This window comes from Dromiciops gliroides, chromosome 4 (genome assembly GCF_019393635.1).
Source record: "Dromiciops gliroides isolate mDroGli1 chromosome 4, mDroGli1.pri, whole genome shotgun sequence".
NCBI lineage: Eukaryota > Metazoa > Chordata > Mammalia > Microbiotheria > Microbiotheriidae > Dromiciops > Dromiciops gliroides.
In genome coordinates, this window is record NC_057864.1 from 66,152,708 (window position 1) to 66,168,941 (window position 16,234).

The following is a 16,234-nucleotide window of genomic DNA, read 5'->3' on the forward strand; positions in this document are numbered from 1 at the left end:
TGTATCTGTTCCCTTCTCTTATCTGTCTCCTCTTTTTCACAGGCTAGTTATTCTCCCTGAAATGCACCCCCTTCTAACCCCTACCTTCTGGAATCCTTAGTTCTTCTTATTGTTCAGCCCAAGTGACATCATTTATCTGGAAACTTTTCTGATGAAGCAATAAGCATTTATTAAGCACCAACTTGGCACTGACAGTAGATTCTTTTTCTTTTTTTTTTTTTTCAGTGAGGCAATTGGGGTTAAGTGACTTGCCCAGGGTCACACAGCTAGTAAGTGTCAAGTGTCTGAGGCCGGATTTGAACTCAGGTCCTCCTGAATCCAGGGCCGGTGCTCTATCCACTGTGCCACCTAGCTGCCCCTATAGTAAATTCTTAAAAAAATAATAAAAAAAAGTCTGCTATGAGTTTTTTTTTTCAAATAAATGGAGTGTTTTCATGAGGTGTGGGAAAGAGGAGGTTGGCATGCTGTAGAGACATCACTTTGGTGCCCACATGGAAGATGGATTGAAGAAAGGAGAGAGAAGGCAGGGAGATCAAAGCCGTTTCAATAGTCTAGGCAAGACGTGCTGAGGGCCTGAACTACAATGGTTGCTTCATGAATGGAGAGCAGGGTATGTATATGAGAGATGTTGATGAGGTAGAAAAGGTGACAAGTTGGATTCTGGGGTAATTGAGTATAAGGATTTGGGGATGAAGTTGAGCTTGTGGGTTTAGGTGCCTTGGAGAATGATAGTAACCGGGAGGTTCAGAAAGGTTTATGGGGGAAAGTTTGTGAGTTCTGTGTAGATATTAGCTTGGAAAGCCACATCAGCGTCTCTGCAGTGCCTCATCTTTCTTAAAAGGGTAAGCCTCTTTTGTGACTGTCAAAAGAATGAATATTCTCACAGGTTTGACTCACTTGGTCAAGTGGCATGAACAATCTGAGTCTGAGATCATAGCTAGCCAGGGCAGTCCCAGACAGTTGTATAACTGGAATTTAACAGTGATTTCTTTCTCACTTGAGCATCTAACTTGTATCTGGGATGTTGTGTCTGTGAGTATAAATGCTGATCCCTGAATCAGGTATACTGAGACTGTGTGAAAGCAGGCACAGGCTGAATGCATTTTCTTTTCCCACTCTTATCAAAGGTCCTTTTTAGGACATTCAATAGATCTCTCTCTCTCTCTCATACTCAATGGGACTTTATTTCAACAGGTTTCTAGTATTCTTCTTAAAATACTCTGTTTCAGTGTGACACAATTTTCTGGGCATTTCTTGACAATCATTTGGGTGTTTTTTAGGTGACTGGCTTTGTGGTAGTGAAGCAAAAAGGGACTCATCATTTTGTGAGGGCAGTTGGAAATGCTAAGAGGTTTCCACAGCTTTTCATATTGGTTAGGTCCTCCTAATTTGCTTTTAGTCCCTTTTCCAATACTGAAATCCATTCAGGAGTTTAAATTTCTCCTTTGCTTAATCAACATTTTATACACAGCACAGTTTAAATGAGTAAAGCTAAGGCAGGATGCTTGTAATGGCAAAAATTGTGAATTTGGAGTTCCAGTCCTTGGCTAATTCCTGACTTTAATACTTATTATCTGTGTGACTTTGGGCAGGTCACTTATCTTCTGCAGGTCCCAGTTTCCTTAGCATTAAAATAATAGGGTTAGAGCAGATGATCTCTATGATTCCTTTCAAATATAATTCTATATTCTTGTGACTTCAATTCAGCAAACACTTTAAGTGGCAACGAGTTGGCATAGTAGATAGAGTACTGGACTTATAGTCAGGACCTGAGATACTTATAAGTTATGTGACTGCAGTTCATTTAACCTCTATCCATCTGAGTTTCTTCATCTGTAAAAAGGGGGTTAATGCGGGGCAGCTAGGTGGCGCAGTGGATAGAGCACTGGCCTTGGAGTCAGGAGGACCTGAGTTCAAATCCGGCCTCAGACACTTAACACTTACTAGCTGTGTGACCCTGGACAAGTCACTTAACCCCAATTGCCTCACTAAAAAAAAAGGGGGGGGGTTAATGATAACTCTTGCAGTTGATATAAATTATTTGGCCAGACTTAATTAGCTTTCATGGATGGGTACTTACTAAGATGATATAAATGACAACACTTGGTACAAAACATCTTCCCAAAAGTCTGAGACATCCTCTCAGTCAGTCAGCCATTTACTAAACATTTGTGGGACAGGCACAGTGCTAAATGCTTAGGAAAAGTTGACCTAAACTTAGCAAGAACACATGACACAAAGGGAGTAACCCAACTCCTGGAAGTCCTTTTGTTGGGGTCCTCAAAATGTTTTCCTCCCTTATGGGCTCAGTTTTCCACTGAGCTCTCTGTAGAATCTCGAGTCAGCCTTCCCTGGCTCCTATAGTCTAGTCTTTCCTTGGCTCCTAACGCAGACTTTGCTGTCTGCAGTTCCAAGGTTGCAGTGGACATGTGGGGAATGCTGAATGAAGATGGGAATTCTCAAATCTCCTAGAATCTTCAAAGCTGTCAGGGTGTTTCTCCAACCAAAGGATGGAGAGGCAGCCCAGGCTGAGGCCAAGGCATCTTCCACTCCTCTGGGAGCTTCCTTCTCTCTTATTGTGCTCTAGTGTTTGGCAGACTGAAAGGAATGAAATAATTTCCTCTTTCAAAACATGATTTTTCAGTGAATTAAATGAATATTTTAAAAAATGTCATGACTCTTGGAGAAGTAAGAGATTAAGATAAGTTAATAGATCCTTGATTTGGTCATGGAGCTCAAAGCCATTGTAATATTTTGAAGTCTAGATTTTATTCTGATTTTGTCTTCCTGTGAGCATTATTTGCCCTCTAGGTGAATCTCAAAACACATTTAAAATCTCAAACAGTACAAAAACTGCTCCCATTCTCACTGTCTCTCCATTTCAGTTGGTAGGACCTCAGCCCCATGAATTGTTCTGGTGCTTCTAAATTCAGGGACCAGAGAGAGTATATCGTGAAAACCAGTGCATTTGGTATCTTCTTATTGCTGACTTCCAATGCATTTGGAGGAGAGGGACGCTAAATGAGTCTGAGCAGCTCTGCCTCACTTAAATCCAGTTCACAGGCAAGTCAATACATCACCCTCATGATGTCATTGATTCTCTTTGAGAATGATTTAAAGTTCCTCATCCCTAATTCACCAGTGAGAGCAAGGATAGGGAAATTAATAATGAGACTAATAATTTTTAAATGCCAATAATAAAATAGCCAAATAATGTCCACTATAAACTTAGGTTCCTAGCATTTTAGTGTAAATGTAAATTAAAATGCAGGTATAAAATATCAAGAAACAGCTGAGGAGAGATGAGAAAATGACACTGGATTCGAAGTAGAAAGGATCATTTATGAAAGAGAAGGAAAAGGATTAGTTAGCATTACCAGGAGAATTCCCAGGAGGATATTGGTAGGACATGTGGAAGAAGCCCTTCTGGACTTGGAGTTTGAAAATCTGAATTCTCTTCCTCACCCTGCCATTTACTAGCCAGGTGATTTTGGGCAATTCTGGGATTTGATTTACTCATGTGTAAAATGAGTAGGTTGAAAGAGTTCGCTAAGATCCCTTTTAACACTAAATCTAGGGTCCTATGATCCAGTTGGAACTTAGAGTGTTCTGCCATCCCAAATTGCCTCCATTTAGAAGTGTGTATAATTATAGATTATTGCCATTGTTTTTCATTCTGTTATATAAGGTATCCCCAAAGTCTTAGTACAGTTAAAAAAAAAAAACCATGCAAATCTAAAGCCTATTAGTATTTGATTTTCACATTTTTCCCAAATGTGAGAAATAGAATTACATACATACTTATGTTAGTGGGTAAGAGCATAATTTTAAAAAAGGTTATGTAGTGGGTATATTTTAGATGATTTACTAGAATTGTAGATTTCTAGTGGGAAAGGGGGGAGCTAAGTTTCACAGTGGAGAGAGTGCCAGACCTAGAGTCAGGAATACTCTTCTTCCTGAGTTCGAATCTGGCTTTAGATACTTACTAGCTGTGTGACTATGGGTAAGTCATTTAACTCTGTTTGCCTCAGTTTCCTCATCTGTAAAATGAGCTAGAGAAGGAAATGGCAAACTATTCCAGTATTTCTGCCATGAAAACCCCATATGGGGTCATGAGGACTTGGAAATGACTGAAAATACTGAATAACAATAAAAGGATTTAAGTGATCATGTATTTCAACTTCCTCCTTTTATAGATGCAGAAACTGCAGTCCAGTGACTTGATCAGAGACACATTGCCAATTAACAAGCTTTTAATAGGCACCTACTATTGGCCTGTTACTATTAGGCACTTGGTATACAGACGAAAATGAAGCATTGCCCCACCCTCAACTCTTGATGTTGAGAAGAGGCAACATGTTTGTATATAAATATAAAGAAAGTTAATTCAAGGTAATTAGATGAGGAGACACTGGCATCTCTGGGAATGGGAAGTCTGAAAAGACTCGAAGTACAAGGTGGTGTTTGAGCCAAGTTTTGAAGGAAACTAGGAATTGTAAGAGGCAGAAATGAAGAAATGTGTTACTGGGATGGAGGGCCTTTAAAGCTAGTCAGGGAGACAGGAGATGGTGTGTAAGGAATGGCAGCAAAGGCAGTCTGGCCGGGCTGTGAAATGTAGGAAGAGGAGTGGGTTGGAAAGGGAGATGGGAATTGGGTCATAAAAGCCCTTTAAAACCAAAGAGAGTGATTGATATTTGATCATCAAGGCAATAGGGAGCCACTGGACTTTATTGAGCAGAGGAGTGATGTGGTTACACCTGAAATTTAGGATAATCACTTCAGTAGTGGTGATGAATATAGATTGAAGGGAGGAGACAAGCCATTTAGGAGGCTGTTGATCTTGCTGACAGGTAGAACTGAACTGGGGCGGTGACTATGTGAGTAAAGAGGCGGAGCATATGAAAGGTGTTGTGGAGAGGGGAAAGGAAAATATTATGGTGCAAAGGAACAAGGATGAATTACTATTTATAGTGGGTGGGGAAGGAGTGATAGGAGGGAAAGGAACAAGGATGAAACCAAGATTGTGAGTCTGGGAGATTGGAAGCATACTGGAAGGAGTCTAGTCAGGATTTGAACCCAGGTCTTCTGACATGCTACCTAGTTGATCAAATTTCTTTGTCCTGTGTCTCTGCAACTCAGATCAAAAACAATTTCTCAGCATGTCTTTGTCTGCAAGCTTCATTCGTGCCTTTCAACTTGTAATTCAAGTATTTAAGACTTCTGAAATTGAAGAGAAGGAAATCCAGATAGATTTAGGTTTGTGATGTCTATCTGAATGCCTAAAAATGAAACTTGTTCCCTTTAAAATGGTTCTTTCTAGGAGTTTGTTCCCCAAATTAAGATATTTGCTTTCAAATCTAAATTCATCGTCCGTTCTGCATTTTCTCTCATTGTAACCAGCTCTGATATTTCTTTTAAACTAAAGAGAAGAACCAAAAATATAGGTATTCCCTAGGTCTGAAACCAAAAGAGGAATCACATTGTCTCTGACATTTTAGACATAAGTTATTTTTTGATGAACAACTTGAGTGAAAAAACTAGTGCCAAAAACATGTCATTCTATTAAAAGATCCACATATTCTGTAATTTTGTTACTAATCTAAACAATTGCAATAATACTCCTTTCTGTCCCCCATTTCTGAAAATTCTAAACTTATGAAGACATTCAAGACAAGCTTTTCTCCTTTGCTAATTCACTTTCAAAATTGAGTTGCTGGACCCAAACAGAAGTTATACGAAATAGCATATATTTGCATTGAAGCCAAAGTAAAACTAGATGTTATTAAATCTGGTTAAACACTTCTGGTAGATCATATGAAAAATTCTCTTTAACCTTTTGCAGTTATAGTCACAAAGAGGTAAACTAAGCAGATAATTTAGGTGAAGTTTTGTAGTTTTCAGCTCACTCTGCAAATATTTTCCCCCTACTTAACCTTTTCCTTTCTTCTTGACCTTAAACATTTCACAGGCTCAACTTTGGTACAGGAGAATTAACATGCAATATTACATCTGTTGTATTATAACTTTATTGTTTGTGTAGTTCATTAAAATTCCAAACTTCAGGAGGGAATTGATTATGTTGGGGGGCAGGATGAAAATGATGATCAGTTTCTGTTAACCAAAATATGACCATTTTGAGAGAAGGGAAATAGTTATATTAGCTTGGGCTTATGAAGGTTTGGCATATTTAATAATTAATAAGTGTTTTCTGCCAATAAGGATTAAATTTCTGCTGACTTGTTTCTTTAGTCTGTCTCTTCTTAGTACCTTTGTGGGAGTTTCTCTATGAGGTTTAAAGGTGTATCTACAGATATTCTTGTGTTCTGTTCATCCGTAGGGCAGAATCTTGTAAAAGTGCAGGAAGGGAAGTTCCCCTGGAAGTTCTGAAATGCCATTAATATATTATAAGCATCGGTCAGTTCCATTGTCTTCATTTGTCATTCTTGATCGCAGCTTGCCATGTAAAGCTAGAAGCCTGCATGTGCCTGGCAACTGTTACCTAGTGACAGTTTCAGCTGCAGTAGCCATTGGCTGGGCTGTTGATTGGGGCAGAAGGACCGAGTCACCTTTCTGATGGGGAGTTCTTCTGCATCAGCTCAGGATGGTGAGGAGGAGGTGCAGGGGCTCAGGTGCAAGCAGTAATCCAGAGAGCGCAACTGTGAACTGAGGAATTGCTATAGCCTCCTTGTCACTGCATCACAGTCAGTTGGACTTCTAAATCAGGCTGCACAGCATAGCAGCTGATTAGAGTGGATCTAGGTGAGAAGCGCTGCCTTCTTCTTGTAACAAGAGAAACCCAAAGTGATTCTTTTGGAATAGAAGAAATCGGCTACCGACAGTGGGAAATACGTGGTGAGGAGCATCCTGTGGATGGTAGAAAAGAATAAAGAATAAGGACTCCCCTCTACGGCTTGGTGATGTATCGGAGAAAAGAACTTTAAAAAGAATGCTTTCTATTAAACGGCTGTATCAGAACTAGAGGATTTAAAAAAATTTCTAGTGCATGAAATTCCGTTAGAAGGCACAGTGACAACTAACAAAAGGACCTCTGAGACGCTAGTACTTTTTAAAGGACTTGAAGCACAATATCCGAATGACCTCAGAGACCTTTCTATTGGGATTGCTTCATCCAGCCCTGTCGGATTTCCAGCAGTTGAGACTTTAGGATTTCAATTTGCCTCGATGCTTTGGGGACATTTTAAAACAAGACTATCTAGTAACCAACCTAATGGCCCTTGCACTAATTGAGCATTTCCTCAGAATAGAACACAGAAAGAAAAGAAGCATTTTCTTAACATATGGCTGTTGTGTAACTGCAAATGTAATAAACGAGGTAATTTTCCAATACTGGGAAAGCTAGTTGCTGAAGTAATTATTTAATATGCTGATCATCCAGTGAAGATAGACAAGGTAGAGCAGCCTAGAGGATGAAGATCTGACTGAAAATAACTGAGTAGTAAACAATGGCAGCATTTCTAGCCAAATCAGCATTTCATTAGCACCAGAGTAGAACGCAGACTGAAGTTTCTGTTATTGTTTGGGGCTTTTGAAATGATTCTTGAGTTGTTGCAAAGGTGAGAAATAGCTTTGATTGAGCCATGCACTTTATTGTCCCGATTCTGTGTAAGGAATGTGACAAGCCAGCTAATGAAAAATATTTTCAGTTACTGAGACTGAAATTGAATGCAAGGATGATTTTTGAGGGGAGGGAGGTGGATAGTGGAGAGGCTTAAATTATGCTGTTGCCACTGTTACTGATAACCAGAAAGGACTAAAACTGTTTAAACTGAAAACTGACTTAAAACTTCATGGGTTCGTCTTATTTGGGGAGTGTGAACTGATTGCCCATTATCTGCTTCGCTCGAGATGTTTTGTTTTCCTCTCCTGCAGTTGGAGGACAAACCTTGTTTTTCCTACCCTTCCATTCTGCTTCTAAAGAGAATCTACTTTAATCATATCCAAGTAGTGTTAAGTCTTTGGGAATTAACCTTGACACGAAGGTTTTCCTTACCTCTTTAATGAAAGGATGGATCACAGAAATGAGACAGGGAGTGTCATCTCCAGAACAAATCCCAAAGGCATTGCTTGCTAGAGGGAACTTCTTCTAGGTTTCCAACTAAAAGCAGTTACTGACCTTCTGAAATTTGAATGATTTAAATGAATCTGAAACATTCATTTACATTATATCATTGCTGATCAAGGAAGTCCGAGTCATAGGAAGACTTTTGTCCTTTTCTCGTTCTCTCTAGTGGATCCCAAAGAAATTGCCTTTCTCAGGAGAACAAACAATCCCCAAAAGCTTTTTCTTTCCCCATCCCATCCCCTGATGGCTGAATTTCTTTTTAAAAAAACCGCCTTTCGTTTTCCATAGTGCAAGATAAAGAATCTGTTTTCTTTAGAAGTGCCTTGTGTTTGTTAAAGGTAGTTTGAGAGCACTGGAGGGAGCTAACCGGTGGCCTTCTTTTCACCTCCTTCCTAGCTTATTTTCCCCCCACAGCTGAGGTGTGTCAGTGCTGTACTGATGCTGATGAAGAGACTTGAGCAAGTTCTGGGAAGCTAATCTGTGACAGAAGCAATTGGCAGTGTCAGCAGAGACAGAGCGTGAGCCACCAAAGTGCAGAGGTTAGCAGATGTTGGGCAGGTCATCATTGGACTGCTGTCATCCTGGCTACAGGGTTTCTTAATCCCAAACCATGAATGAGTCCAGGTTGACTGACCCAAAGACTCACAACATGAGCTTTGGGAACATTTCTGAACATCACTCCTGCCCCCTCGGATTTGGCCACTACAATGCCGAGGATGTCTGCATCCTGGAGACAGTTGTGATTGTCCTGCTGACGTTTTTAATCATAGCTGGGAATTTAACCGTGATTTTTGTCTTTCACTGTGCTCCACTTTTGCATCATTACACTACCAGCTACTTCATCCAGACCATGGCCTATGCGGATCTCTTTGTGGGAGTGAGCTGCTTGGTTCCCACTCTCTCCTTGCTTCATTACGCCACAGGTGTCCACGAGTCATTGACTTGCCAGGTTTTCGGGTACATCATCTCAGTGCTGAAGAGTGTTTCCATGGCATGTCTGGCTTGCATCAGTGTGGATCGCTACCTTGCCATCACCAAACCTCTTTCTTACAATCAGCTGGTCACTCCTTGTCGCTTGAGAATCTGCATTATTCTCATCTGGATCTACTCCTGCCTGATTTTCTTGCCTTCTTTTTTTGGCTGGGGGAAACCTGGTTACCACGGTGACATCTTTGAATGGTGTGCCACCTCTTGGCTCACCAATGCCTATTTTACTGGCTTTATTGTTTGTTTACTTTATGCTCCTGCTGCCTTTGTCATCTGCTTCACTTACTTCCACATTTTCAGAATCTGTAGGCAGCACACCAAAGAGATCCACGACCGAAGGGCCCGATTTCCCAGTCACGAAGTGGATGCTGCTGGAGAGACTGGACACAGCCCTGACAGACGCTATGCCATGGTTTTGTTTCGGATAACCAGCGTGTTCTACATGCTCTGGCTTCCGTACATCATATACTTTCTTCTGGAGAGCTCCCGAGTCCTGGATAATCCTGCTCTCTCCTTCCTAACAACCTGGCTCGCCATAAGCAATAGTTTCTGTAACTGTGTAATATATAGCCTTTCCAACAGTGTTTTTAGGCTGGGCCTTCGAAGATTATCACAGACAATATGCTCATCTTGTATGTGTCTAAAAGACCGAGACCTCCAGGACCCCAAGCCCAGAAAACGGGCTAATTCCTGCTCCATCTAAGGAAAACTGCACAGCTAATCAAGTACAGTCTGAGGAGAGTGGTTTGAGATAGTGTTTGGTACATCTGGGGATTTTCCACGACAGAAATATTTACTTGAATAGTTCACTATGAAATGATAGATTAACTGAAAGTGATTTTTTTAAAAAATTGAAAACTATGGAAAAGAAACCTAGGAAGGGAACACACACGAGACATTTATCACGTGAATATGGTTCCTTTGAATTTGTATGGTGGTAAGAGAAATTTATCAGTGAAAATTAAAAAAAAATTAGTATCTGAAATCTTCCACAGGGCATAAAATAACTGGCACATCAAAGCAGGTTCCTCCTGTGTATCTTTCTCTCTCTTTTTAGGAAGTTACTGCTCTTCTTCATTTTTTCCCCTTTAGACAAATGCTGCATATTATATATGTGGCATGTGATAACCTTTTGCATTAAAATAGTAGTCTTAAAGTACAGTGGGCTACTATCCATAAACAGGCTCCACAAAGCCTACATAGTCAATGTAGCTTAATAACTAGCCACACAACACCCTTGCATATATTTTACAATAATCACTGCTACACAGATGGTCATTAAAAAAAATTAAAATCATGATTTTTTTTAAAGGGGGAAGCTTTTTTCCCCCCCTGTTTATCAATGTCTGCTATTCTATAGCCTCCTCTAAATCTTGCCAGCCCTCCCATTTTTCTTCCCTGAATCTTTTGGTTCCTTATTCCAGGAGTTTCTTCGTTAATGAGGGAACTTACTGTACAAGGTAATTACAGTGTTAATAACCTCTTTCTTCCAAAAAAGCAAACTTAGCTGGTTGATTGGGGGGAGGGGCAGAGGGGATGATATTCATTCAACATGTTTTAATAGCTTTTAGAAACATTCCCAACCCCCACCCCCGGGTCCTATTAAATAAGTTCCAGTGCCTAATATAGTATCTTTTTTTTTAATAGCTAAAGCTCTTTTTTTTTCTTTTTTTCACTAACAAGGTTATTCTAATGCACATAAAAGAGATGAACCTAGTAGTGAGATACCACTCAGTGCTAGTTTGACTTTTTTTCTTTTCCAAGTAAAATATTAACCCTTTTATGTTGGGTCTACTACATAGCTTACTATTGTAGTTGCAAGTCCTTTATGTGAATCCTGCTTGCATATACTGTATTTTTTAAAAACAAAAAAAAAATGTAAATTATATTATGTGGTCTGTGCCTAATGTTTTCATAGCACACTGAATAGGTCAATGCTGTTTTCAATCTGCAGGATTGAAGCAAAATACACAAAAAAAACAAAAACTTGCTTTAAGAGAAAAATACTTTTTTGTGCCGTTGTTAAATAGATATTTATTAGACAAAACTGTGTTCTTGGAGGAGATGAGAAGACAATTTACTTAATTATGAAATACAGGTAAGAGCTTCAGTATTTCCCTTTGTAATGATCAGAGATGAACTAATTTTGTAAGTGCATTACATGGGTTTGTGTAATAAGTTACCAGGGGTTCAGATGGGTATGTTTGGGGAGGGTATGGGGGGGGGAGGGAGGGTGGGAGTGGAGGAACAGTACAGGGCTGTGTAAATCTTACTTTGGACCGAAGCTGCCAGTCTTTCAGAAGGATTTAAGTGTGTAACTTAGGAGTATTGGACTTGTTAACAGCTGCACTATGATTTCCTTGTTTTACCAAAAAAAACAAATACATTGAATGAATTGTGCCTAGGATTCTTCACATTGGAAGCCAACCATGTTTGCACACCAGTGGTTTGACTTCAGAGGTCCCTTAAACACGAACTTGTTGTTTTGTTAAGGTTGTTCTGAACCCCTGTATGTTTTTTAAAATGTAAGAAAGATTAAAAATAAAGAATAAAATAGTATCATATGTATCAAAATTGGACTTTGCCTCAGTTTAATGAAACCATGCATTTACAATGATAGAATTCCCTTTTCAGGGATGAGGATTTAATTATCTAAAATTTTTGTGATTTGGGCCATTTTTTTTGCCTCTGTAAGTTCCTTCATTGGTGTCTTATTTTTGTCCCTTGTACTAGATAGCAAAAGGATTCCTCTAAAAGTAAGCCTAAATTAAGGAACTTTAATACTGCAAGTTACTTTGTGTTTGAAACAGAACCCCTCATATTTAAGGTATTGCTTGGGAATGCAGTCTTTTGTCACATGGCTTTGTTGTGTTCTGAAAAGAGGGATCTGAGTTCTTTGGGCTGGAAGCATTGACCATAGGACTTGGCTCTATCTTTATGAATCTCACCATCACACCTGTGGCTTCTGCATTAAAATAGTGTCCTTTCCTCACACATTTCTTTCCAGAACCCCTAAAATTTTGGCTTTTTTTTTTCTGAGGGGTGTTTTTTATTTTTATTTTGAGCAGTGCGTCAGAACTTCTGAACTGATTGCTCTTTGTTCTTATTCTACATTGATCAGTTTCTTTTCCTTTTCCCAACCCCCTGTAAATGCCAAAAAGAGAAGCCCTCATCTGTCCATCCTTTAGTTATCTCCTCTCCCCTTTTTTTGCAGGCACCCCTTCCCTGACAGTGGTCTGGTGAGCCCAGTTCCTAAGCTTTTCATTTCTGGATAAGGTCAAGCTGAAGCTCTCAGTTATAAGCCTTCTTCATTAAGTTCAGCTTTATAAATGTCCTCTTTTTTTTTTTCTGTGAAGGGAAAAAATGGTTTTCTACCGTTTATTCCCCTTCACTAAAAAAAAAAAAAAAGGGCCTTTCAGTCACTATAAGGTCAGTTAGCTCAAGGACTGTGAGGCAAGTTCCAGCTCTTAATAATGTTTCTTAAGGGCCTAACTCAAGTCATTTAAGTTGCTTATGCTGCCCTTTGGTGTGTGTTTCTATAACAGAAGGATAATACTTTGAAAGCACTATTCGATTTTTCTATGAATGCTGCCCCCCCCATTATTACCATTATCAAGTAGCATTCCATGGTTGTTATCCATTAGGAATGAGAATAACAGCTATGAAATAATGTCACATGTGACCAGCTAAGGATGTAATTCTATGTTTATCTTCATCAGATTGATTCTTAGAAGGAACTTGAGTGCAAATGAGACTAAACAATGGCAGCCCTTCACCACCTTGAAGCACATAATTGCCATTCAATAATATGAATTGGGCTGTTTGTTTCAGTCCAGATTTTAAAACATTTTATAAAAAAGCTTGTGCTGTTTTTAAGTCGTTAGTATCTTTCTAGGCATATGCAAAATAGAAATAATGCTGCTCAGACAGCCCAATACTACACATGATTTTCAGATGCGTCAAGATAATATGTGTGAAGTGATTACTTGTTGAAGTTTTCTTTTTTTTTTCTTTCTTTTTTTTTTTTTTTTTGCAGGCAATGGGGGTTAAGTGACTTGCCCAGGGTCACACAGCTAGTAAGTGTCAAGTGTCTGAGGCCGGATTTGAACTCAGGTACTCCTGAATCCAGGGCCGGTGCTTTAACCACTGCGCCATCTAGCTGCCCCCTTGTTGAAGTTTTCTAAAGTGACAATTCCAAGAAAAAAATTTCTGGCCATCTGAGAATGTGTGGCATTTAAGGCGTTTTTTTCCTTCTTCTTCTTCTTCTCCTCCTCTTCCTCCTCCTCCTCCTCCTCCTCCTCCTTTCTTTTTTTGCAAGCAATGACGGTTAAGTGAGCTGCCCAGGGCCACACAGCTAGTGTCAAGTGTCTGAGGCCAAATTTGAACCCAGGTCTTCCTGAATCCAGGGTCAGTGCTTTATCTACGGTGCCACCTAGCTGCCCCAAGGCATTTTTTCAATGTTAAGTCCTTTACAAAATATCTAACTGATTCTAAGTTTGGAGCTTCAGAGTCATACTTTTGGTAGAATTGACCACTGGTGAAATTTTCTCAGAGGAACGAAATTGAAGCGTTGGAAGAGGGACCTCAGGGGCTATTTAGTACAATTCACAGGTGAAAAAGAATTCCCACCACATCGCACCCAACAAGTGATCTTCTTTTCTTTGCTTGGAGACCTAGTATAAGGAGGACCCACTTACTTGCAGCCCATTCACCTCTTGTAATAGCTGTAGTTGTTAAGAGAATTTTCCCTTAGTTCAGGCTTGAATTTATGTCAGTGTAGCTTTTACCCATTGTTCAGAGTTCTGCCTTCTGGGACTAAACAGAATAAGTGGGATCATCTTTCATTTGATGACTTTTCAGGTTCTAGAGGATAGCTGTCCCATCCTTTCTAAGTTTTTCCCTCTATATCCTCAGTTTTTTCAGCTTTTCCTCAGGTAATATGGACTTGAAGTCATTCACAATTTTTGTTGTCCTCCTCTGAATATTCAGTAGCTTACCAGTCTTTTTTCTACAATGTAGTGACTAGTAAGTATTCCAGATGTGATTTGATCAGGGCAGAATGCATTGAGTCTGTCACTTCCCTATTCCTAGAAGGTATAGATGCCTTAATGAAGCATGAGATCACATTAGTGTTCTTGGCTGCTATATTGCTTTATTGGCTCATATTGAGCTTGCAGTCTTTTTATAGATGGCTTGTTGCTTTCATCTTATACTAGTGATGCTTAAAAAAAAAACCCAAACAGACCAATTTTTTTGGAATTGGCCTTTGCCTCTTAAATTTCGTTTTATTTGATTTGACCAATGTTCTAGGCTGTTAAAATCATTTTGGTTTGTACTCTCTCATTTACTCTATTAGCTGCCTCTCCCAGCTTTGTAGCACCTGAGTATGTATGCTCTATCTGCCTGTATTTAGGGCACAGTGAAAAAGGTAAAACAAAGAACTAAACACAGATTTCCAGGGCACTTCACTTCACAGTCACAGAAGAAAATATATATCCCATTGCATCCATATTTTAGTAAGTCTTTGACTTCATTTGGAGAGAGCAAAAGCATTTAGTAAGCAGACTTGGAAAACTGGAATGTCAGTTATTCAAGACCCAATCTTAACATCTTTGATACAGCAAATAGATTCTGTTCTTATTCCTCTATTTGTTGGATAAGGAAGGGAAGTTCAGAAGCTAGAGAGAAGCCATATCTCTTCCTTTCCACTTAGCCTAGATTGTTTACTGATTAATAAAAGAAATTTTAAAAGCATTCAAATTCCTTAGGAAGATCTTAATATAATCAGATAAGGTTCACTCTCATGAGAACTAGATGATTATTAGCTTTAAGGTTCCTGTTAGAAATTTCAGACAAATGGTACTACTATTTTGATATCATTAATCATCTGAGTTTGGAAATAAAAATCTTTGTAATCTTAAACTTGTAAGGCTTTTTTCAAAGGATCCTAACCTTTTTGGGGGTATGTTTGTTACGAGCATAAATATCAGGATTTGGGCAATATAATTATTGAATTAATCGTTGTATTATTGTTTTAAGATAGATGTGAGAGCCCTTTACATATATACATTACCCGTCTCCTAATAGAGGATAATTTCTGGTCCATAGATCCTTTCAGTTGCTTGTCTTCAGTTTTGATCTTAGTTGTATTTTAGGGTTGAAGAGGATTGGAGAGAATGACATATTCAGCAAGCAAGAGCAGTCTTTGAGAATAATGTAGTATTAGAAGAATTAATTTGTAATTATAAAGAATTTGCATTTTAAATGATATCTTGTTTCACAAAATCATAATTTCTTTATCTTAGGTATAATGCATACAAAGTATACTTATGTTTGAAGATATATAGGGTGATAAATGGTGAGAATTTTCTGACAAAGTTTATAGAAGAGTCTAATGTTTGATGGGATGCCAAAACTTAAAACGTGAAACAGCAACTTTTGTCAAAGAAATGCCATTTCTGAGTTTTGAAAGTTTAGCTGAGTATTTATAGATTCCAGCTTGAGTTAGAAGTTTGTTTTTTTTTTTAAAACAGCTTGTAATTTTTTATAGATCTAAAGTAATAGCATTACTTTTATTGTAAAAATTTAAGTAGAATATGAGAAAATAATTTAGTTTTAAATGATGATGAATAACATATGCAATAAGACATACTTAGGAAAATATAAAAACTGTTGTAGGTAGAAGTAGTGTAAAATTTGTTTACCATCATCCTAAGAAAAAATTATGTAGATTTTTTTTTTTGGCAGGGCAATGGAGGTTAAGTGACTTGCCCAGGGTCACACAGCTAGTAAGTGTCAAGTGCTTGAGGCCAGATTTGAACTCAGGTACTCCTGAATCCAGGGCCGGTGCTTTATCCACTGCCCCAAGATTTCTTGTAGTTAAGTGCACTTTTGAAAATCATATTCCCATATATATTTTAATGGTATTTAAGCAAATATGACTTAATAAGTAAGAATCGTGAATGATAGCAAAATCAGGACTCATATTTACATATTTTTGAATTAAATGTAATATAAAATTAGTGATCTGTTATTTCTTATATAATGGATTTGGGGGCAGGTAAAGAGAATTGCTGTTTTGGAAAAAAATAAAATTAAAAGCAAATATGATAACATTTTAGCCAACAAAAGAGTTTTTAGATTTTCCTTGAAATTACATTTTTT

General features: G+C 38.5%; 2 protein-coding genes across 3 annotated transcripts in view; both read left to right on the forward strand.

The window, feature by feature from the left end:
• RABGAP1L (RAB GTPase activating protein 1 like) overlaps nt 1-16,234 on the forward strand; it is a 668,700-nt gene that overhangs the window by 233,214 nt on the left and 419,252 nt on the right. The window lies entirely within an intron of this gene.
• GPR52 (G protein-coupled receptor 52) lies at nt 6,372-11,274 on the forward strand. 2 transcript variants are annotated; one of them, XM_044004806.1, is made up of 2 exons: nt 6,372-7,574; nt 8,480-11,274. In XM_044004806.1, exon 2 carries the CDS (start codon nt 8,694-8,696, stop codon nt 9,771-9,773), a length of 1,080 nt encoding a protein of 359 aa, XP_043860741.1. In that variant the 5' UTR covers nt 6,372-7,574; nt 8,480-8,693; the 3' UTR covers nt 9,774-11,274. The 2 variants fall into 2 exon arrangements, with proteins under 2 accessions (XP_043860741.1, XP_043860742.1); XM_044004807.1 differs by having other exon boundaries at nt 6,372-7,333.

Excerpts from the sequence above, each read along its gene's own strand:
- GPR52 (XM_044004806.1), top strand. The coding sequence starts at position 8,694 with ATGAATGAGTCCAGGTTGACTGACCCAAAGACTCACAACATGAGCTTT.